This window comes from Acipenser ruthenus, chromosome 10, assembly GCF_902713425.1.
Source record: "Acipenser ruthenus chromosome 10, fAciRut3.2 maternal haplotype, whole genome shotgun sequence".
Lineage (NCBI taxonomy): Eukaryota > Metazoa > Chordata > Actinopteri > Acipenseriformes > Acipenseridae > Acipenser > Acipenser ruthenus.
In genome coordinates, this window is record NC_081198.1 from 48,456,447 (window position 1) to 48,478,965 (window position 22,519).

The 22,519-nt window shown below is 38.2% G+C and overlaps 2 protein-coding genes across 2 annotated transcripts in view; both read right to left on the minus strand.

Moving 5' to 3' along the window:
- The window catches only part of LOC117410861 (voltage-dependent L-type calcium channel subunit beta-4), a 44,575-nt gene extending 38,490 nt beyond the window's left edge, over positions 1-6,085 (minus strand). Inside the window, exons 1-2 of the mRNA XM_034017770.3 lie at positions 5,840-6,085; positions 4,643-4,726 (exon numbers count right to left, since the gene is read on the minus strand). Coding sequence (XP_033873661.2) covers positions 4,643-4,726; positions 5,840-6,040 — 285 coding nt within the window. The 5' untranslated portion in view covers positions 6,041-6,085. The remainder of the gene's footprint in view (positions 1-4,642; positions 4,727-5,839) is intronic.
- A 1,765-nt stretch (positions 6,086-7,850) lies between these two features.
- LOC117404353 (signal transducing adapter molecule 2-like) lies at positions 7,851-22,298 on the minus strand. Its single transcript, XM_034007210.3, has 14 exons — positions 22,039-22,298; positions 20,528-20,612; positions 19,297-19,372; positions 18,355-18,450; positions 17,478-17,624; positions 16,540-16,606; positions 16,233-16,419; positions 15,285-15,379; positions 14,620-14,702; positions 14,225-14,312; positions 13,765-13,819; positions 13,099-13,252; positions 12,542-12,705; positions 7,851-12,237 (listed from the first exon to the last, which is right to left on the minus strand). The coding sequence occupies exons 1-14, from the start codon at positions 22,076-22,078 to the stop codon at positions 12,036-12,038; spliced, it is 1,539 nt and encodes a 512-aa protein (XP_033863101.2). The 5' UTR covers positions 22,079-22,298; the 3' UTR covers positions 7,851-12,035.
- Positions 22,299-22,519: the final 221 nt, after the last annotated feature.

The window sequence follows — 22,519 nt, forward strand, 5'->3', positions numbered from 1 at the left end:
TGATTTTCAACAGACATTTATCATCTCAAGAAGTTCTTTTTTATGATTTATATGTGGTTTAAAGCCTAATCGACTCACTGAGCAAGCAAGGCTATAGTCTGGCTTTTCACCCCTAATTATGTTGTTGCTATGGGAACCATCTACATTTCTAATACTCCTCTTTTTGCGATGTGCTACTGAATAAAAAAAAAAAACTCTGTTACCATGGAGACACAAACAGGTCAGAACATCTGCTGGACTGGATTCAGTATAATTCAGCCAGTCGAGGGAGGATACAAGTACTCCTGAGGATTCCAGGCCCAGGGGCTCCAAAACCACTTACTAACACTTTTTCTTATATAACTCAGATACTCTCGCACCTAAAGAACTTGAGGTGAATTAAGTTTATTTGTGATGACGCTACCTTGACTTTGAATCTGCTTGACATAAAAAGAACTATCGACCCACAAATTCACAAATGTAGCCAGTGTCGTAAAAAGTACTCTCTCAGACGTTTGTCTTACAATTGAGTGCAATAGCTATTGATGAAAAGCACTCCCCAAAAGGACAGTTCTCACGGGAGACCCCAACATTTCAAAACAACTGGAGCCACAGACATAGTGCAGCTAAACAGCAGCCCAACCCCAACGCTGCTGTGTGTAGACTCACTGCAGTCAGTTCTATTCATATGTGTAAGTGGCCCTCCCCCTCCTCACAATCTGTCCTGTTCACATCATCTCTAGTGTTATTACAGTTAATACAGTTATCCTTCTGACAAAAATCTACAATTAATGTGTTAGCAGCATCAGTGGCGAGAACGAATGATTGCGTCGAGCTCACTAAACACAGTCCAGAAGTGAAGTGTGCAGGCTTACGCAGTGTCCACGGAGGACAGCTTCAGATTCTTATGACGAATAATGAGTCTAGCTGCCCAGGTCAGCAGAGCCTAGCGGCAGGTCAGCAGCAATGTGAATAGCAACAATACATTGAAACTAGTACAAATCAGTCGAAATTTAATTATAGGACTTATCTGGTACTTCATTCAAACAAGTATTTTATCGAGCACATTAACTTGGATAACGGGTTGTAAATCTTTGGCTCTCTGTACAAAATAGGGTTCTGGATGAATCCCTTTCTGATATTTATTATGCAGCCTGAAATCCTGAGTACGGTGAGGTCAGCTAGGGGAGAGATAAAATGTGTCATCTCACCAGGGTAGCTTGAAATAAATTAAATCCACCCGACCTGTAGTTATTTTGAACAGCGACGATAGTCTCTCTCTAAACGTGGGGGTCTAAAGTAGATGTTAGTGTGCTAGGAGTTGTCTGTCTTCCAACATCTAACAAAAACTCAGAAACTCCCTGGCATGTGTTGCTAACCAGGTTGCTAAGCTGGGCCCCTTACGTCTGGCATCACAAGACACATTCATGATACAATATCACACTTTAAAATTGCTTAGTGTATGGTGGGGGGTTTGGGGGTTATATTACTTATGATACTTTTTTTTTTTAATTTAGTAGTCGCCAATGAAATGTACTGTTTTTTCTCCCAATGTGAAATGTCCAATTGTATTTGGCACAGCTCACCGCTACCAACCCTGCACTATCTCGGGAGCGGCGAAGACGAACACACACAAGCGTGTGCCGTCAGCCGACCGCTTCTTTTCACTCTGCAGGCCCGCCATGCAGCCAACCCAGAGCTACAGTATCGGAGGACAACGCAGCTGTGGCCAGCTTACAGGCAACCCCGCAGGCGCCCGGGCAGTCTACAGGGGTCACTGGTGCACGGTGAGCCATGGACACCCTGGCCGACCTAAGCACCACCCCCAGGTGGCGCTCAGCCAATTGTGCGCTGCCCCCTGGGAGTTCCTGTCCATGGTCGGCAGTGGAATAGCCTGGACTTGAACCGGCGACGTCCAGGCTATAGGGCGCATTCCGGCACTCCACATGGAGTGCCTTTACCGGATGCGCCACTTGGGAGCCCCCTATGATACTTTTTTTTTTTCACATACCTGTCCAATATCTGTCCCAGGGCGTGAAGTACAAAGCATATCTGCTCATCAAGGTCATTGTGGATGATGCTTTCTCACAATAATCCGGACAGCAGCAAATCTCAATACCACTTCCCGAAAGTTAATTAACCTGATTTCGCACAGATGGAAACACGACTCCTTTTGCATAGCGGTTTCAACCGTTCCAGTTGTTAATACGAGCTGCAGTAGCAACACTGTACGGGTAACAAGCTCAGCTGTGTCTTATTAGACTCCTAGTAAAACCAGGAATGGTTCAAACTGCTATGCAGTGGGAGTCTTATTCCCATCCCTGTTTTGAGTGATCAATTCAATTCAATTTAATGGTGCTTTATTGGCATGACTTACAATAGCAGGTGTTGCCAAAGCAATTATACAATACATACATGTATATATACAATGCATCATAAATACATTTTATATATATATATTATTATCCAGGTGCAGGGGATAATAAAACAATTAACAGAAATAATTAATCAATAATCAAAAACAATTAAATTAAACTACTGTGCATTCGCACATGTTTTCCATGTGACAGGTGGCTACGTATTGGGCAGCCAGGGGGGCTGTGAGTCTACCATGTTTGGAAAAAGTGGATGGGCATTTCCTATTTTATTAAAGAACACTTCCCTTGTTTGGGAGTATTTCTCACAGTGTAGGAGAAAGTGCATCTCTGTTTCGACCTCTCCTGTCTCACAGTGACCACAGAGCCTGTTCTCTCTGGACAGCCAGGTCTGCCTGTGTCAGTCTTTTTCAATGGCCAGGCTGTGGTCACTGAGCCTGTACTTGGTCAGGATCTGTCTCTGCTTTGTATCTCTGACAGTGGAGAGATACTCTGCTAGGGTATAGTCTAGGCCCGGTATATCTCTTACCACTGTATTTTTATTGTGTTTAGATATGTTAATAATGAGCAATAAAGTCAAAAGGCAGAAGTATTTAGATCTGTCGTTGTTTAGAACCCCTTTCGCAAAAGAAATCAACAAATTGGCAAAGTTGGTAATGTATAAAGACTTTCTTAAAGAGAGTTACACATATAATCTTATTAATTATTTGAGCATACTGTTCATTGTGCACACTGCTGTGCAAGATTGACTATATATACTGTATATATATATATATATATATATATATATATATATATATATATATATATATATATATATATATATAATTCCCCCCCCCCCACATAGGGCCTGGTGTTTAAATAGATTTTGTGCACATGAGCTGTACAATCCCTTTCCCTCTGTCTCTGTTGACCTTGCCTGCAAATCTGAGCCTCATCTCATTATTTTACTATTTCCCACAGGTTTCAAATATAATTGGAAGCATTAGACTCACAGCTGTGCTATATATATATATATATATATATATATATATATATATATATAAATATGTGTTGGCGTGGAACAAAAATGGTTTTGTACAGGTAATGGAGAGTAATATCCCACAATCACAGTACAATAAACACCTGTGTCTACCTGCACAAGCACTGCTGTAAGTTTGTCAGAACACATCTAAATGTAATGTGTCAAAACTGCTGTCAATGTACAGTACTCAAGGACTTGCATTTCTGTTGGATAGAAAAAAAACACAAAATGAGATCAACAGAAAACAGTGGGCTTTAGTTATCAGCTGTGACCTACTTTTAAATTATTCATAGCTGAAAAACATCCCATACCCACAAGAACTTGTGCAAAAGAATCGCAGATGATGTTATTTCTGCTAGTCACGCGGGGCTCCCTGTTGTTTTCAATATTCCAAACAGGCATCTATATGCTGGAATATGTGAAACTAAACCACCTGCAAACAGCAATCCCAGTGCTGCTGTAACTCGCTAACCTAGATTTGTGATAATGATGCTACTGAAATATATGTAGGTTACTGTGGGGAAAGATTAAAATAATGAAGGGTGCGCACCAAATGATGTTAAAGGTGCAATGTCCCATAACAGTACTTAAAAACATTGATCGTATGTTTCTAAGTGTCCTGCGGCCTACTCTGCTCAAGCTGAAGGTGTATTTCTCGCGAGCTCTTTGCTGTGTCAGGCCCACAGCAATTTCTACTAACTTAGCTGCTTATATGTTCCAGTGGGGTCATCATGACTGAATTTCAGCGATGGCTACCATATGGGAGTGCGGCACTCTGTGCCCATCCAGTCCTTGACCTTCCTGCAAAGTTACTGAATCACAGTGGTTTTGCGAAGTGTGAGACCAATAAACATACAGTACTTGAGATCTTAGACAGTATTCAAACCCTGGCCTCTTGAGGTTAAAAATGCTAGCACATTAACCTGCTGCACCTGGAATGGGCAGTGCTGTGTGATGCACTGCCTAAACGGTGAGACGAGAGGAGGTTAAGAGCTCTATAACCACGCATGCAGATGAGCCCGGCTCTTTTGCACAGAGGTTGAGACACTCGCTTACGGTGCACAGGGTCGCCGGTTCACGCCCAGCTTCTGCCCTTTTCACTCTACAAACCCTGAAGCCAAGAGTCAGAGAAATATTTTTGAAGATGAGACGGATGCATATTGTAGCAATCATTCATAATGGTAATTGTCCCCCTCTTCCGTTCTCTTTTAGGCAGATTTCTGAAACCCTGTGCAGGGCTTGGCTTGCTCCTCTCCTCTCCTACCTGTCTCAGAATAAAGCTGGTGGAGGTGGTGCTGCCATCAGATCTCTTTAGTCTGCTTCTCCTCGACTGGGTTCCTCTAGTCACCTAGGTAACAAAAGTAAACATGCTCATGTATACAGTGAACCCGAGGGAGGGTGTCTATAAATGGAATGTCTGAATAACCCCAGTAGAGTCTGGTGGGGGTGAGGGGTGGGGGGCAGGTGTTGTTACTGTTGGTTTGTGTGGAAAGAACACACCTATAGTATCGGTCTTGACTGGCCCACATTTCATGGCCATTACAAATAGCAAAATCAGAACTAGGTCATCACCCATTTTTTTTTAAAACCTGATTGACACCAAAACAGCCGCCTGTGCATTTTTATTTTATATACTGTGTAATTATAATATATATATATATATATATATATATATATATATATATATATATATATATATATATAAAGCGACAGAGAGCTTCACACTCAATTGAATGTGCCTGTTTTGAAAGCCATGCTGTTAGTATAGCAAATCAGGGTTTACCTTGCACTTTCTTGTGCTTTTTATCTATGCCTTGTAATATATAACACAATTTGTAAGGTACTGCAAACTACTTTATATGCATAACCACATAGTAACTTCTATTGTGTTTGACACTGGCCGCTTCACATTCTGTATCTAACGCAGCATCCCTAAACATTGAAACAAGAGGAAATGTAACACAAAACGCCGTTTTCAATGGCATACATTAATTAACCAACACTATGCACGCATTCTACACCATTCACAAACACGTTCAATGTTTTGTTTATTGTTTGTGTTACAAATAATAAATCGTAAACCGTAAATGTGTTAAATGTGTGACACAGGCGTCAAAATGTCCTAGCAGCTGTAACTTCCCTCAAAACAGTCATTAACAGAGGTCTATAATCTCAGGTTATTTCTTTGCAACATATGTTTTAACCAAATAAAACAAATACATAGAGGACATTTCTAGCATATCAATTTACTGTATTTTCTTAAGAGGAGTAGCATGCCTAATTTGTTTTGTTTCTTTAAAACACGTTTTTGTGTTGTTTTTTGTACACACTAAAGTTTTATATATTGTACTGATCAACAAACCCTGACGAAACACTTTATTTTATTTTTTATTTTTGCAAGTGTCTTTGCAACCAACACAGAAAGCAGCCACAAAGCAACAAAAACCAGCCCCGGTTTTACCTGAAAGATGGGTTTTTGCAGTCCATCTCCAATCTTGTGTCTTGTGTAAAGCTGTCTGGACATCTCCGATAGATCATTTGTCCAGGTGGGAGATTTGTTTTTTCCCCAACCAAACGGTAATTTGAGAAGTGAATTGTCAGTCCCGGCCTCTGTGTCTGGTATTATACCGGCGAGTGGCTGCGTGTGGCTGTGGAGCTTCATTACCTGACGCTGCGAGCCATCGCTGCTAAAGCTGCAGTGTGCGCGACTTTTCGAAACGCTCTGATGGTGTCAGCGGCACAGCTTTATACGCACATTTCCACGTGGACTCGATCGTGGATAGTGGGCATTTGCAACAGATTGTTTCAACCTCAAAACACACACAAACAGGGATTATCATTAAATATTTAATTTTAGGATGCAACCATTTGCACATTTAACATTTAGCTCCTGTCCTGCCCCCTTTTATTTTGGAGTTCTACACTAAAATATAATTCCTTGGTCTCGTTCAGCCCTATCTGAAAACAGACCTTTTTGTAAGTCCTGTTTGTTTACATTCCCCAAAGGTAGTTATAGCAGCAGTGTGGATGTTACACGGTGGACACTCCACACCGCAAATGAGTGTAAAAGGATCGTAAAAAGGAAGTTTGTCTTCTTTGACAGCACCTGCAATTAAAGACATATGTAATAACAGACCATATTGGTGAAATGGAGCCAGCAGAGCCAAAGTACATAAGAACTGCCCACTCTTCAACATTTTTATAACAAGCCTTAATATTTTGTGAAAAGGAACCCTATACACACACACACATTATATATATATATATATATATATATATATTATATATGCACACACACGTGTCCGCCACCAAATAATATTGTTTTGCCAGGTTTTGAGAATATCTGAAACATTCCACATTGCCAAATTTAGTGTGATTATCTTTATTAGGATTACAATTTATGCAGTTAAATGGATGTATTCATAAGACACAATCAGATTAATAAGTACTGAACCCCAAATACAGTTCCATTTTTAAAACAATAGTTTCATTAAAAAAAAACAAAAAAAAAAAAACGTTTCTTAAACGGACCAGCATTTCGGTTTTAAATTCATTTCTTGTAAAATAGCAGCAACAGGCATTAGTTCATGATATGGAACTAAAGCAGAGACTTGACGTCGTTTTCTTAATATTTTATTTCTTACGTGTTGAATTTCTTATGAGGTGTGTTCTTTATCATTATGTTATTGTTGTTTCACCCGATTATTCACTAGATTTACTGCTGTCCTTTTTCTAATACAAGGGCTGCTTATGAAAAAACTTTGAAAAGTTGAATTTTTTAAGTGAGGCTATTTCAAAGATCTAGGGGTGTGCTGGTACTCATACTCCTAACTGCATTTAAGTAGTATTTATCAGCAGGTATTTTAAAAAAAATCAATTCATTAATGCGTTAATTTCAAAACAAGAAAAACTGTCCTTCCCTCACCTTTGCAATTGAATACCAATCAATGGCAATTCATTTCTGCTTTAAGTGTTTTAAAAGCTGATTGGAAGCAAATTTTCCTCTCATTCGGAAAATAAACAATTTTGAAATTATGAGTTCAAAGCAAACAATTGATTTCTGTACTGCTGGAACCGACAAATACCTCTGACAATAGGAAAACAACACATCCTCAAAAATGTTTTTGCATAATTGGACAGCCCAAATATAGAGATAGACACTACAACATAACAAGCACAGGACATCTTGTTATTCAGACCAGCTCAAGTGCTGTTTCATTAGATTAAGCAGCAACAGCAGCTTTAAAGTAACCAGCAACATCATCATTATATAATCTGTTTTTTCACATTTACAGAAAGTAACAAGCATTGCAGGACCCTGAACTGCTCTGTTCTCTAAAGGGTGAGAGTCTGCCTTCAAGGCAAGTATGAGGCAAACTCACCTGGAGTAGCTCTGTGGATGAAGCAGTGATTTTGCATCGTGCATGAGAACAAAAAGTTAATCAGAAAAAGACAATAAACCCACTGAGGCAGCCTTTTCAACAACCTCCTAAAACAGGATGACGTTTATTTTAAAGGCTTCTTAGTATATACCAGTAATTACAAATGAAACATTGTACAATGCAAATATAACAAGAGATTAAGAATTTCAATGTTATAAAAAATGGTTCACAAGAGTATGTGCAAGCACTGAATAAAAACTTCCAAAAGAAACCTTGCATATGATATTGCTTATCGTTTACAGCAGCTTTTCAAATGAACTCCTCTTCTGTTTCTTTACAGAAAGGAAGGCAGCCTGTGGCTGAGATTATTATTTTTGTATAGAGCTATATAAAAGGTAAGGTGCAATAACAATAATGTAGAATACCTTAAATCTAATGTACAGGACTGCATGTGTCAGGAAAATAAATGTTTCTCCAAATTTATATAATTAAAATATGACAGATGAAATGAACATAAAGCACACTACAATTTAACAGCAACTGTACTTCAGGCTCCCCAATGTCCATCAGTGTTTGAAACATGTTTGCATATTATTTATTTATATATATATATATATATATATATATATATATATATATATATATATATATATATATATATATATATATATATATATATATATAGTGCCTTGCAAAAGTATTCAGACCCCTGACCAATTCTTTATTATTATTCATTTCTTCTTATTATTATTAATTTCTTAACAGACGCCCTTATCCAGGGCGTCTTACAATTGTTACAAGATATCACATTATTTTTTACATTCAATTACATTATTTTTTACATACAATTACCCATTTATACAGCTGGGTTTTTACTGGAGCAATCTGGGTAAAGTACCTTGCTCAAGGGTACAGCAGCAGTGTCCTCCACCGGGGATTGAACCCACGACCCTCCGGTCAAGAGTCCACTGAATTACAAATGGTACATTGAAATTTCGTTCCGTTTGATATTTTCTTTTAAAACACTGAAACTCAAAATCAATTATTGTAAGGTGACATTGGTTTTATGTTGGGAAATATTTTTAAGAAAAATAAAAAACTGAAATATCTTGCTTGCATAAGTATTCAACCCGTGCTGTGGAAGCTCCCAGTTTACACCGATGAAAGAAATTGCCCTAACGAGGACACAATTACCTTACCATTGGCCTCCACCTGTGAACCATTAAAGTTGCTGTCACATTTTCTGGATAAAAAACCCCACTGTGGAAGGATCATTGGTCAGGCTGTGAATCTGAAGGAAAATGAAGACCAAAGAGCATTCTACAGAAGTTAGAGATAAAGTAATACAAATACATAGATTAGGGAAAGGGTACAAAATAATATCCAAGTGTTTGGATATCCCAGTGAGCACAGTTGGATCAATAATCAGGAAGTGGAAGCTGCATCACATCACCCAGGCACTGCCAAGAAAAGGCCGTCCCTCAAAACTCAGCGCTCAGACAAGACGGAGACTTGTGAGAGAAGCCACAGAGAGGCCAACACTCACTTTGAAGGAGCTACAGAGTTCAGTGGCTGGGAGTGGAGTAATGGTGCACCAGTCAACCATATCAAGAGCTCTGCATAACACTGGCCTGTATGGGAGGGTGGCAAGAAAGAAGCCGTTACTCAAAAAGTACCATCTGAAAGCACGTCTGGAGTTTGCCAGAAAGCATGAGAGTGACCCAGCTGCGATGTGGGAAAAGGTTTTGTGGTCAGATGACACCAAGATAGAGCTTTTTGGCCAAAACTCAAAGCGCTATGTGTGGCGCAAACCTAACACTGCCCATGCCTCAAGACACACCATCCCTACAGTGAAGTATGGTGGTGGCAGTATCATGCTGTGGGGATGCTTCTCATCAGCAGGGACTGGGCATCTTGTTAAAATTGAAGGAAGAATGGATGGAGCAAAATACAGGGAAATACTGCAAGAGAACCTGCTTCAGTCCGCTAAAAAACTGAAGCTTGGGAGGAAATTCACCTTTCAGCAGGACAATGATCCCAAGCACAAGGCCAAAGCAACATCGGAGTGGCTCAAGAACAAAAAGGTGAATGTCCTACAGTGGCCCAGTCAAAGTCCTGATCTCAATCCCATTGAGAATCTGTGGCACTATTTCAAAATTGCGGTCCACAAGCATCGTCCAACCAACCTGAACAACCTGGAGCAAATCTACCAAGAAGAATGGGCCAAAATCTCTCCGACACTGTGTGCAAAGCTGGTACATACTTACCCCAAAAGACTTAAAGCTGTTATTGCAGCGAAAGGTGGCTCTACCAAATATTAATGTGTGGGGGTTGAATACTTATGCAAACAAGATATTTCCGTTTTTTATTTTTCTTAAAACTATTTCCCAACATAAAACCAATGTCACCTTACAATAATTGATATTGAGTTTGTGTTTTAAAATAAAATATCACAGAACAAAATGTCAATGTACCATTTGTAATTCAGCAATAAGAGAATTGGTCAGGGGTCTGAATACTTTTGCAAGGCACTGTGTGTGTGTATATATATATATATATATATATATATATATATATATATATATATATAGTTGCAATTTGCTTGTGTTGCTTGAAATTACATTTGAATAAGAGGGCTGACATTCCAGAGAAAGAGATCCTAATTAAAATTCAATCCAGTTTTCATTTGCATACAGATAGTAAAGCAGGTACATATGCATGTATTTATCTTTTTCAAAAGAACACAAAGAAATAAGTTATGTCATGAGTTGTCATTTACAAATATTAAATTAACATTAGAACTAGAGTTTCCATCTCACTGTGCAGCGTAAACTAGTCTTTGCATATCAAAATGTGTACTGTAGAACCAAACAAGCCTGTTCAATGCTGTATTATCTAGGCCATGACAGCAACAGCTTATAAAAAGATGTCCTGCCACTGCTAGTTACCGATGTCTATATGTGAAAGTATGTGTTTGGAATGCACAGAATTAGGACAGTAGAAAGATTGATTGCAAGACATACAGACAATTAAACAGCTGAATGTGTAAATGAATTGTGCAATATCCCACTTCTCTACAGTAGAAAGTAAACCACGCACAACAGGGTGGAATCCAGTAGAATGATCAGCAGAGAGCACGGATGTTTTTACACTATAAGGATTTTAAAGGCTTTACATTCTGGATTTAAAAAAACAACAAAATAACAAAACACCCAAACCTATATTTCTAAACGTCGGATGTAGATTAAGTGAATCTTGGCAAAAAAAGAAAAAAAAAAAAAAACAGAAAAAGAAAACACTTGTAATATCTCAAAGTTATGTGCCATTCTGACAGCCAGATATTATAAGATCTTAATTTTGCAGAGTTTGATTCAATTTGTTATCAAGGAGGGTCAGCACCTGTTCTGTTAATTTAACCATACGTTTCAATCCCGATGGCACTGGGTATGTTTAAATTGTGAAAGCACAGTATAATAAAATCAAGAGAAATCTTTAGGACACAACTGGCTAACTTGTTAATGAAAAGCTGTATGCAATTACGGTACTGTGTTGTCCAGTGGTTCAAGAAAAGGGCTTGTAACCAGGAGGTCCCCGGTTCAAATCCCACCTCAGCCACTGACTCATTGTGTGACCCTGAGCAAGTCACTTAACCTCCTTGTGATCTGTCATTCGGGTGAGACATAGTTGTAAGTGACTCTGCAGCTGATGCATAGTTCACACACCCTAGTCTCTGTAAGTAACCTTGGATAAAGGCGTCTGCTTAATATAGAAATAATGATAATAATAATAATAATAATAATAATAATAATAATAATAATAATAATAATAATAGCACACATGTGGCGCCTCAAAAAAAAGCAACAAGTCACTAATGCCACTCTGTAGCGGTTGATCCTTATTAACAGGTGGGGGGGCCTTTAGATTGACAGCAATTATTTAGTTTAAGATGCCTTTTACCGTAAAAAAGAAAGGCTTTAAGAATGGCAAGAGAAACCTAGGGAGATATTGGTTTCAAATTAATAAACGTTTTTAAAATAATAATTTAAAAACTAAACAAAAATTCATAATTGTGCATGGGACTTCTGCACCTGGTTTTCATTCCCGACTTCAGACAGCCAACTCCATTCTCTAACTGTCAAAACTGACGTCATGTCTTAGGATCTGCCAACTATAACAGGAATATTTCAATGCCATGATTAAAACCATGCGATCAAACTTTTTTTGTTGTTGTTTTAACTGCTTTCAATGAAATGCACTAAAGTTTTTTTTTGTTGTCTAAAGGAGAGGTTGCTGGTAATAGTTAGCTTGCTGCTGTGGGGCGGGATGAGCTTGAGTTGCCATTGGATAACTGGATGCTTGAGTCATGTTGGGATTACTGTTCTGATAGGATGACATGTCCATAGCCACGCCTACTTGCTGTGGATAAGGGGCGGGGCCACCCGGGGCCTGGTTCATATAAGCTGCATTGATACCAGCGCTGTGTAAAAGAAAAAAAAAAAAATTGTACAATTTCAAGTTTCGGTAATAATTACACTATGTTAATGAGACAGACATATCTAGGTATAAAAATGCATGCATGCTACGATAAAGAATTCAGTACTGGCAAGCAGGCTGTTTAAAAAAGATAAAACATCTGTTCCTACATAAAAAGGAAAGAGAAATACAATTTATAATTCACTTGAGGCTATAACTCTTGTGAATTACAGGTCTTGCCCTCACTGGCAGGAATACATTAATTATCTTACTGCAGCACGTATAGGCTTTAGGTATAGCAAAGATACCTCATGTATGACGTCTGGCCAGGCTGGCTTGTTGAATTAACAGTTGGAGGAAGTGACCTCAGAGGGCCAATCTGGTCAGGTCCTAAACTGTAGCCCTGGCCAGGAGTCACTTGGGGAATGCCTGAAGCCATGTATGTTGCACTTTGAGTCGCACCAGGGTATGCCTGCAGAGAAGGGAAGAACACAGGAATATCTTTAAAAAAAAAAAAAAAAAAACACATGCCGTGTAGAAAACACCCCTATAATTATCATGATTTTTAGGAACAAACAAGACTCAACAAAGACAACACTGCGCTAGCCTCTTCAGATTCATATTTATTTTACATTTGTATGCGACTAACATTTTCCATTGCAAATTCTGAATTAAAAAGAAAGGAGACAGTTAATGTCATACAACAATAATTACATCGAATCACCCTGGATTGCAACAACTTTCCTAAGATTACAAAATATTTATAATACTATTTTGCTAAAAATACCCCACACACTCTTCTTTAATAATTGTCAAACCCTTCCGTCCTTCATTTCTCCTGCTATATTCACAGAGGAGCTCTGACCTGCATTGGGACACCAGCTGACGTCTGTGGGTAATGTGCCTGAGGCTGCATCTTAGAATAGACGGAATACATTGGAGTCTCATGCATTAGCTTGTTGTAAAGTTCCAGGGCCTCCAGAACTTTCACATTCAATTCTGATAACTCTGAATGTTTTCTGAAAAGAGTTTAAAAAACGAATAACAGTGAGCAAAGGCATTTTTATTCATGCCCCCCACCCCCCACCCCAATCTGTTCCACTGTCATCTTCACAATTAATTCTAAAAACTGCACATTAACAACTGTTTGCTAACAGACTGACACCAGCAACCATGCTTCTAAGCTGATCTGTACAGTCCAAATGTGTGCGCAAATGTCTGCTTATTTATTTATAGCCAGGTAAAAAGGTGTGGGTTGCAACCTGACCAGACAGTAAACCGGTTAGTCTCACTAAGTTAGCACACAAGTTGGTTGGAAATGAACTGTGCTCTTAAAGTAAAACAAGGACCCAGATCCAAAATTCCCTCACTACATTGGATTACGGTTAGGGATTTGTCTCCTTCAAGATCAATTATTAAACCATTCCCACACTAATGGATATCACTAGACCAGTCAGTTACACATTCAATACAATGGCATAAAAAAGAAAAGTGTCTGAAGAAGTCAGAAATAGTGTGCAATTTTACTTACCTGTCAATCTCTTCTAATTTTTCATCAATCATTGGACCCATCTGTTGACAAACATCTTTTGGGAAAATGAAAAGCTGCGTCAACAATAGGGTGGGCTAACACCTATGAGCACAGATGAACATCAATACAGTCTACTACAAATCAAAACCTTCTCTCTGTGGATCACAACCATGAACAGAAAACACCCTGCTGGAGCACACCATTATTCATTTGAAGGGGGGAGCATTTCCATTCTTTTTTTTTGCCAGGAGTGAAGAAAGGATATTGTAGGTAAACAATATACTGTACGTATTGCCCTAATAACATCCAGTGCTAGGACAACCGTTAACAGCATAATGTTAGCATTACAGGCTTTGTTAGTATTATTTATTATAGGAAAGCAGGATTTCCCTTATAAAAAGAGAAGGGAAATATTAAATAACTGATTCTTTTTTGGATTGCCAGGCACTATCCCAATTACCTTCCAAATGTATCAATTCTGCAGAGTCCGGCTTTGTATCTGCAGGGTCAGTGTTCTGGAGCAAGTGCTGGGTTCGGTCCATCTTTTCCTGAACACACAAATGAATGCCTGATATAAAGTACCATCAGTTTCAAAATGACACATCACTGGCTGGTTTCACAGACCAGCACTAATCTTGAAATACCTTATTCAATATGAAGTGCTACAGCACCTGCCTTCTGTAACCACTAACGTTAACATTTTAGCATGCAACAATTACCATGCAATTGGTAAATACCTACATTTCTATATGTAATATAAAAAATCTAAAATGTGTAAGAACGTCTGCTTCATCACTACACGTGTGCTATACAAAGACACTGTGAAAATGATTCTTACTACTAAAGAATACGCACCTCATCTATGAAAACTGGTTCAGGTTCTTCTTTAGTTTCTTGTTTTGTTTCTTCTGGCAAACTGGTTTTCTCTACAAATACCACTAAAAAGTGAAGACTGTATTAGGTGTTTGAAAGCACTCTACTTTAACCAGGACCCCAACAGCCAATGGCACATGAGCACCTGTGATATCACACTTCATATCAGCTGGCTTTATAGAATATATATATTACACACACATACAGTATATACATATATACATATACATATATACATATATATATATATAAAAGAATAAATGTCAAGTAATGCAAGCTTGATGTGCACATACTGCTTTTATACCTTTGGATGGATTTCTACCTTCAGAATGGTGGGGGAACAAAGCATTCCAACAGAAGTGTGTTACATTAATGCTTTCCCTGTTAAACTTTTACATATCGGGGCAAAACTCCACTGAAACACCCCATCGTTCAATGAGAACGAAATGATACAGGATAAATGCAAAGCTATGAGGATTAGGTATGTTGCTTAGGACTAAGATACATAGGTTAGTTATGTTGCCAGGAAATACCAACCATTACATTTCACATTTGATTTGCTACTTTTGTCTCCACTGATGGTTCACTTTAAGGATGGGAATCTGTCAATCTCATATGAGATTCAAGTACATTGTTAATGTTCTCACCTGGTTCAGGCTCTGCGTTCAGGTTAGTTGTTACAAAGTTAGAAGGAAACAGTCCAACTCCTCTGTGGTTCTCTCCTTTCCACCAGTTTGGGTCACTGATTAAGAAAAAAAATGTTTTTATATATATATAAAAAATCAGATGCAGCAATATCCTACTATATTGGATAAGAAATGAAGGAGTTTGGTATTTTTATGGTGAAAATGTATCACAAGCAATGATGTCCCTGCATGTCTCAGGGTGTAGAAGTTCTTTGATGAATGAAGACTTTTTAACAGTATGGTCTGAGATTCAATTTTAGTACTCCTATATATTATTGGTATGTGCGGAAGGGCTAAAGCTCCTCAAATGAACGCTTGCACACAGTATTTGTGTCATTATTGTAAATATTTGTATTTAAAACGCAAGGATTATTTAATTTGAATCCCTGCATGGTTTCTGGGTTTCCCCTCCAACAGGCAGACAAGCCAGCCATGTGGAAATGTGGCTGGACTGGTTCATCTGACCTGACTGGAGGGGAACATGTAGAATGTGGCCAGGGTCTCAGTGACTGTCACATAGACCTGGCCATGTGGTATAAAAGAAGAGCCAGACCCTTTCTGCAGGGGTTCGTTAGTTTAAGTAAAGGACTGAGAGCAGCAGATTGCGCTCTATGTCCTGCTGCTTTATTCTGGATCTTTTGCTTAATTAATTTAGTTTGTTTCATTTTTTTCTTTAAATCATAAAAAGTGCTATTCCCACTGCTAGTTTTGACCGCAATGCCACCCTTCCACAGTATGTTATACAGCATGTGGTTAAAATTGTTACAAATGAGAGACTGTTATAAATAATGTCATATTTGGTAAAATAATTTTACCATAAGAATTACATTACACTGGTTTAAAACAAACAAAAAAAAACCTTTCAAGAATGAGAATAATTTCCTGGGAGAGAGTTAAAGGGGAAGGTACCTGTCATCTTGAACAATGAGAAGTTCTCCTGCTTTAAACGTGAGTTCATTGTCTTCCACTGCCTCAAAGTCATAGAGGGCACGGACTTTTCGAGAGTCTTTATTGTTATTGAAGGGTGGGTCTGCTGGCATAGCAAGCGGTCGAGTCTCTGGCTGACGCTGTTGCTCCTGCAAGGACAGCTCAATAGCTACAAATGGGGAGTGAGGGAGTGGGGGGGTGGGGAGCAAATGACATGCATGTTAACTTATTAAATCAATTATTCTTTATTTTATGAAATCTTAAAAAAAAGGGTTTGCCAAACCTTTACCTTTTGCTAAATCATCATCTGCAATGTTGCTCGGTGAAGGAGTATTGGTCTTTGTAGAAGCTGTACTCTGTAGTTATCAAAACAGCAGAAATAAACCCATCATATTACAGTTTGTCATTTTACAGGACAACAATACACCAACTCAGGTATTCGCATACATTCCCTCATACTCTCAAGTACTACACGATTTAGAATATATGCAGTCTTGTCAAAGTTCAAAAAACATTTCACATTTCAAATGTCTTGCAATGCTCCTTTCTCCAATAATCAAAGGTTGTTTCGACTCTAGTATCTATCAACAACAAAAAACACAGTTACAGCTGCTGCACAAAGAACTACATAAAAAAGACAATGTTTCACTTTATTGTAGTGGTTCTAGTGTAGGAGCACCACCTAGATGGCCTAAACTGGCACTAGCAGCAAGTTCACACTCATCCTGCTGTTAACCATTTCTCTTTAACTTCCTTTCATTTGGGTCATTTCTCAAAAGCATCCAGGAACTGACATTAACCTTATTCAACTGAATTTAAACCAGAATGCAAATTTTTCCCACATTAGCAGAGGAGCATATTTGCAAATAATTTGCATGCAACCAATCAGTTACTCTAGAGCAGGGAAAATAAAAATAAAAAAATAAATAAAAAAGAGGATTCAAAATCATGACAGCTAGCATAGTGGCTACAACAGTACAAAAATGTACCTTTTGATGGTTCCCTTTTCAGTCCGCTATGCATTTAGACAGGTACAGACCACATGGTTGTCATCATTGATTACGAAGCCTGACCCAGGTACCAGAAAATATACACTGAACTTTTTAAATGAGGTGTTGAAATTAGGCCAAGTGCTACATTTATGCCTTAAAAAAAATGAGAAAATTCTGAAGAGAGGGATCCACCCTTGAGCTCTTGACCCCTACTCATGTGACTGAAATCCAGTACCTGTGAGCCAGAGCTAGGAAAAGTCACCCCCTCCTCCTTCAGAGACTTGATTGTTGCACCAATGAGGCTGAGCTGGGGGTCCTTCTGAAACTCGTCCGCACACTCCACCAGTAACGCCTTCAGCTTCTCACAAACCTTTGGATGAGCCTAAAATAAAATGTTTATTTAAATGTACATGGTACAATGAAGTACATTGTTTGTATTATAATAAACTCTGAAAACACTGTGTTATGTTAATATCTAAAAAACGGGCCCATCTGATCCTTCTGATACCACCAGGGGCCGTTCAGAACTTGTAATCTGGATAACAGTGATCCAGATTTTGTAATCCTATATTTTTTGATCGAGATTCCTTTTATCTGGATTGTTTTGATAAACATTTTTTTCAGGAAATGTCACTGGATTACATTTACCCAGATTACAATTAATTACGATTACAAAATTCATGTTTTTTTTTTTTTTTTTTTTTTTTTAAGTAATTTCGATTATAAAATCTGGATCACTGTTATCCAGATTAAAAATTTTGAAAAACCGGCCCCAGGAGTATTTAGATCATGGGCTAGCTAGTCATGTTGTTGCGGCAGAATCACTTAAATCCTTTAAGACCCAACTTGACAAAGTTCTGAGATCAATCAGCTACTAGGACAAGCTTAGATGAGCCACATGGACTCCTCTCTTCATAAATTTTCTTATGTTCTTATTAAAATAGACGTTACAGAGCGCAGACTATCCTAACTTCCGAGTTACATAATTTACCATGACATTTTTATTTTTACAATATCTATTAACTATTAAACAGTATATTTTCTACAGAGATCATAACTTAATCCTATATTACAAAAAAACAAAACAAAAAAAAAAATGTAAGTTACTGTACCTTATTTAATATGCTCCGGACCTCACTGGAAAAGTCTCGAGAACATATTTCTAAGTGAAAAATCTTCCCAGAGTTTGAAACACAGGCGCTCAGCAACTGAAAATATAATATTTTCTCAAAGTTAACCTTAAGGTGATTTATAGAATGAAGATTGTATACAGTTAATATTATACATAAAACGGTCAGGCATTTAACTAGTCAGATTAAACGATGATGCTCCTTTGATATGTAATGGGCCAGTCAGAACTGAGGTAGCCTAGCAGAGACATGCTGACCAGGCAGTAGGGGGTACAGGGACCAGTCCTATACATGGCACTGGGAGTAATAAAGCATGGGAAAGACCAAGCTCATTGTGCAGCAGATATATGACTGACATATTTGAAAGCACACTTTCCAAAAATAAAGTGAAAAAAACAGGAACTGCACGTTGCTGATGATCGTAAAAAGTCCAACATTCATAAAGAACGCCCCTGTACTTTAAGATCCTTGACTTCAGCAGAGCCATTTAAAATTCAGGCAGGGTGGGTATAGGATAACATTAGCTGAGAGTGACAAGTGGATCTGATTGTTTGAATTTCCAAAAAGATTTTTTTCCTGCATAACTTTCTGAACTAGTTTAGCAATAAAAGTCAAATCGCCATGTCAGAATCTCTTTGTATCCAATGGTATGTACTATAGAAACAGCTGTATGCAAACAGATGAAGTGGTTTTGACACAGATTTAACCCAGTGGGTTTGTCCACTGTATTTGCACAGTGAACTTGAATAATTCTCATGCAATCAGGATTTTGGACATTGGACTAAATGTGTGCATCAAATATCCTTATTCAAATAAATGTTTATGAAATGCAAAGCTAATCTGCTGGACGGAGTATTTTTAACATTGCATGACATTCAAGGCACAAGCTTCAGCAGCAAAACATAATTCGTATCTGACACTTACACTCAAAGCCTGCATTGCAACATGTGGAACTTTGTGGTTTACTCTCTTCATGATGGATTTCAAACATTCTTTAGCTCTGAAAGTTTAACAAAAAAAACATCATTAGAAAACAAATGTCAAATAAACCTTTAAAAAAAATGACAAAAAGCTTGTTATTTCTTTCATCACTGCTATAATTGAGTGTTTGGATGTTATGGATAAGCCAAACACAAGTTCTGGTTGAAGGTTTAAATGTACTGTACATGTTATTTTATAATGGATTTGAGTACATTCAGACTAAATTACTCGAAAATCCTACCCCTACTTCAGACAATGTTTTTTCACATACAATCCAGGTACAGTACCAGTGAATTTAACTTCATGCAAGGATCAGCAGCAGTGTGGAGTAGTGGTTAGGGCTCTGGACTCTGGACCGGAGGGTTGTGGGTTCAATCCCCAGTGGGGGACACTGCTGTTGTACCCTTGAGCAAGGTACTTTACCTAGATTGCTCCAGTAAAAACCCAACTGTATATATGGGTAATTGTATGTAAAATAATGTGATATCTGTATAATGTGAAATAATGTATAATGTGATATCTTGTAACAATTGTAAGTCACCCTGGATAAGGGCGTCTGCGAAGAAATAAATAAATCAAATAAAAAATAAATCCTAATGTGGTGGCAGTTTAATGAGGGCTGTCAATTTACTATCAGGGTAATATTGGAAGCAGGTCAATTAATTGACAAATAGTTGATTAAAAACACGACCTTTGTAAAACATCTGATTGCAAATGTACTGTGGCAGCCTCAGTTTAACTGCTTTGGGAATTAGATCAAATTTAAAAGACTGGTTTCATGATGCAAGGGTTTGGAATGCTTTATCTGCGAATTATTCCATTACGTTAAATGGGTATTTGATATTCTTAAACTTCACCCACATAATTTACCTTTGGGACTGTCTCACGAAACAGTGAGTTTGATAAAGGTTTTCAAATTGGAAATGTCAAACAAACACACTGCACCATGGGGGGAATAAATTATGTGTGCACACCCCAGTGGTCACTTTTATACTGACTTCAATACAGAAAGTCCACCTTGCTCAGGCTTGCTCAGTCTGCCTCAAAGGTAATGCATAATATGCTGGTGTGAATACCCATGCGTTAAACTGATGACAAATTAAACAGTATTCATACTGAAAGGATAGGTCATTTATAACCATTTCCATTAACAGAAGTTATACTTGTATCATACCCGTTAGGTGTAGTTCCAACACGATCACAGATGTCCATAATAAGGCCCCAGTCCTCTACTGTGTTGTTTTCATTCGTTGCCTTCTCTGTGAAGAAGAAGCAGTTAACAAATAAAATACCAGCTACCAAAAAAAATCTGAAATAACGTCTCCCTGCTCTGCTTTCATGCAGTGCAAAACGGTTTGCCTAAAGCCGTTTTGCACGCAGGACACCATATATTCGAATAGAAAACAATGCTTTTGTTAGCATTCCAGAAAGTCTGTGATACTGGAAGCCTTGCTCATATTCAAAACCATACGTTATATACGTCAGCACTAGGGGTTATTTGTGACAAACGGAAATGTGGTATTGTCTTTCAGACACAGTATGCTTTGGAAAGGTGTTTTTTTTTTTTTTTAATCCCATACTCTATTTTGCACAAGTTTGTCTCCCTGCATGTGCTTTCATAATGATATCAATTATGTTCTCTGTCCAAACACATATTTACCATTTAAATGAAAGTTGCACGGTACCTTATGTGTGTGTGAGAGAGAGAGAGAGCTGTATATAGGCGTTGTACTGGTGGATGTGCTTTGCATTTTCTAATTCTCACGAGTGAGTGAGTAAGTGAGTGAATGGAACCGAGTCACCAGATACTTCAGCAGTCAAAACATACTCCTCACTCTTTAGAACAAAGAACACCTCGGATATGTCATGGTCTTTAGGGCTATAACAGTAAATTACAGGGTAGACTTTTTTTTTTGAGGCCAACAGGTTATGATACTTTGCAAACTGTATTAAAAATCATCCAAAACCAATTTCAAGTTTACCAGAAACGTGTTACATTGAGGAAATGTTCAAGTTTATGGATAGTATAAACACTTGAGAATTAACTTAAAGGGTTAAGGAGTATGTCGTATACTGTTAGTGCTTTGACGTCGTCTTTGTCACATTAGAATACAGAATGAATAAGTTAGTCGAACCATAAATTTTAAATACCACGGTGACACGTAATAACAACTTTACCACCACTGGTATATTCAACAACGAGTGGTTTATTTACGGTATACTTTGAACATAAGCAGTACAAATTACAAATCAGCGGGCACATATTCATGACGTTACATTTAGCAACAGCACAAAATGTGTTCAGTGGGGTACGACAGGTAAAGCACCACTCACTCACTATACGTCGTGTGTCACTGCAATCCCCTATCCATTACCCGGAATTTCAATTTTTCCAATCGTCAACAAGCCAGCATTAAATGTCATGTTTGTGAACAAAAACTAGTTATACAAGTCGGCCATTTTAGAAATCCCAATAGTTTTCCCTGTTTCCTTTTCACAACATAGTGAAAATACTGTCATTGAAACCAACGCCGTTGTTTGTTATTAATCAGTACAATCAACGAGGCTGAGATGAGCGCACAGTCACTGGACTCAGCTGTACAGGCCACGACACTAAAAACATCGGACTTACTTCCATGGAAACACAGGGTTGAAACCCAAAAGATACAAACTGCGTTGACTTACCCACATCCTGGTCAAACGGATTCGCCGAAAACAAAGGCATTGTAGTCCCTTTAAAGCAGTACACGGCGTTTCGTGTTTTTTTAAATAGTGTTTGTTTATGAAGGACTCAGAAAAAACCCTTCCGCATCCATCCAACTCCGCTCACTTTCACCAGTTGATAGTCCGTAAACCCCACCGGCTAACCCATTGCCTGCACACAAGTCTGTTCTTACTGTAGTATTGTTTTTCAATTTGCTATGCTTGATTCTTTTTTTTTTATCATTTTCATAAACAACTGAATACTAACTTTACATTATAATTTGTTTTATTTAGGAAGATTTTTGCGCAGGCAGATAATGAGCCACCTCAGCACATCTATTCGAAGTTACGAGAATGCCCTCCAGCGGCGAACATGAGTTACAAGATGGGCAGTGATTGTGTGTGATACTGATGGGCTGAATTTTATTTACACTATTTTGTGACTGCGAGTATGGCTATATTA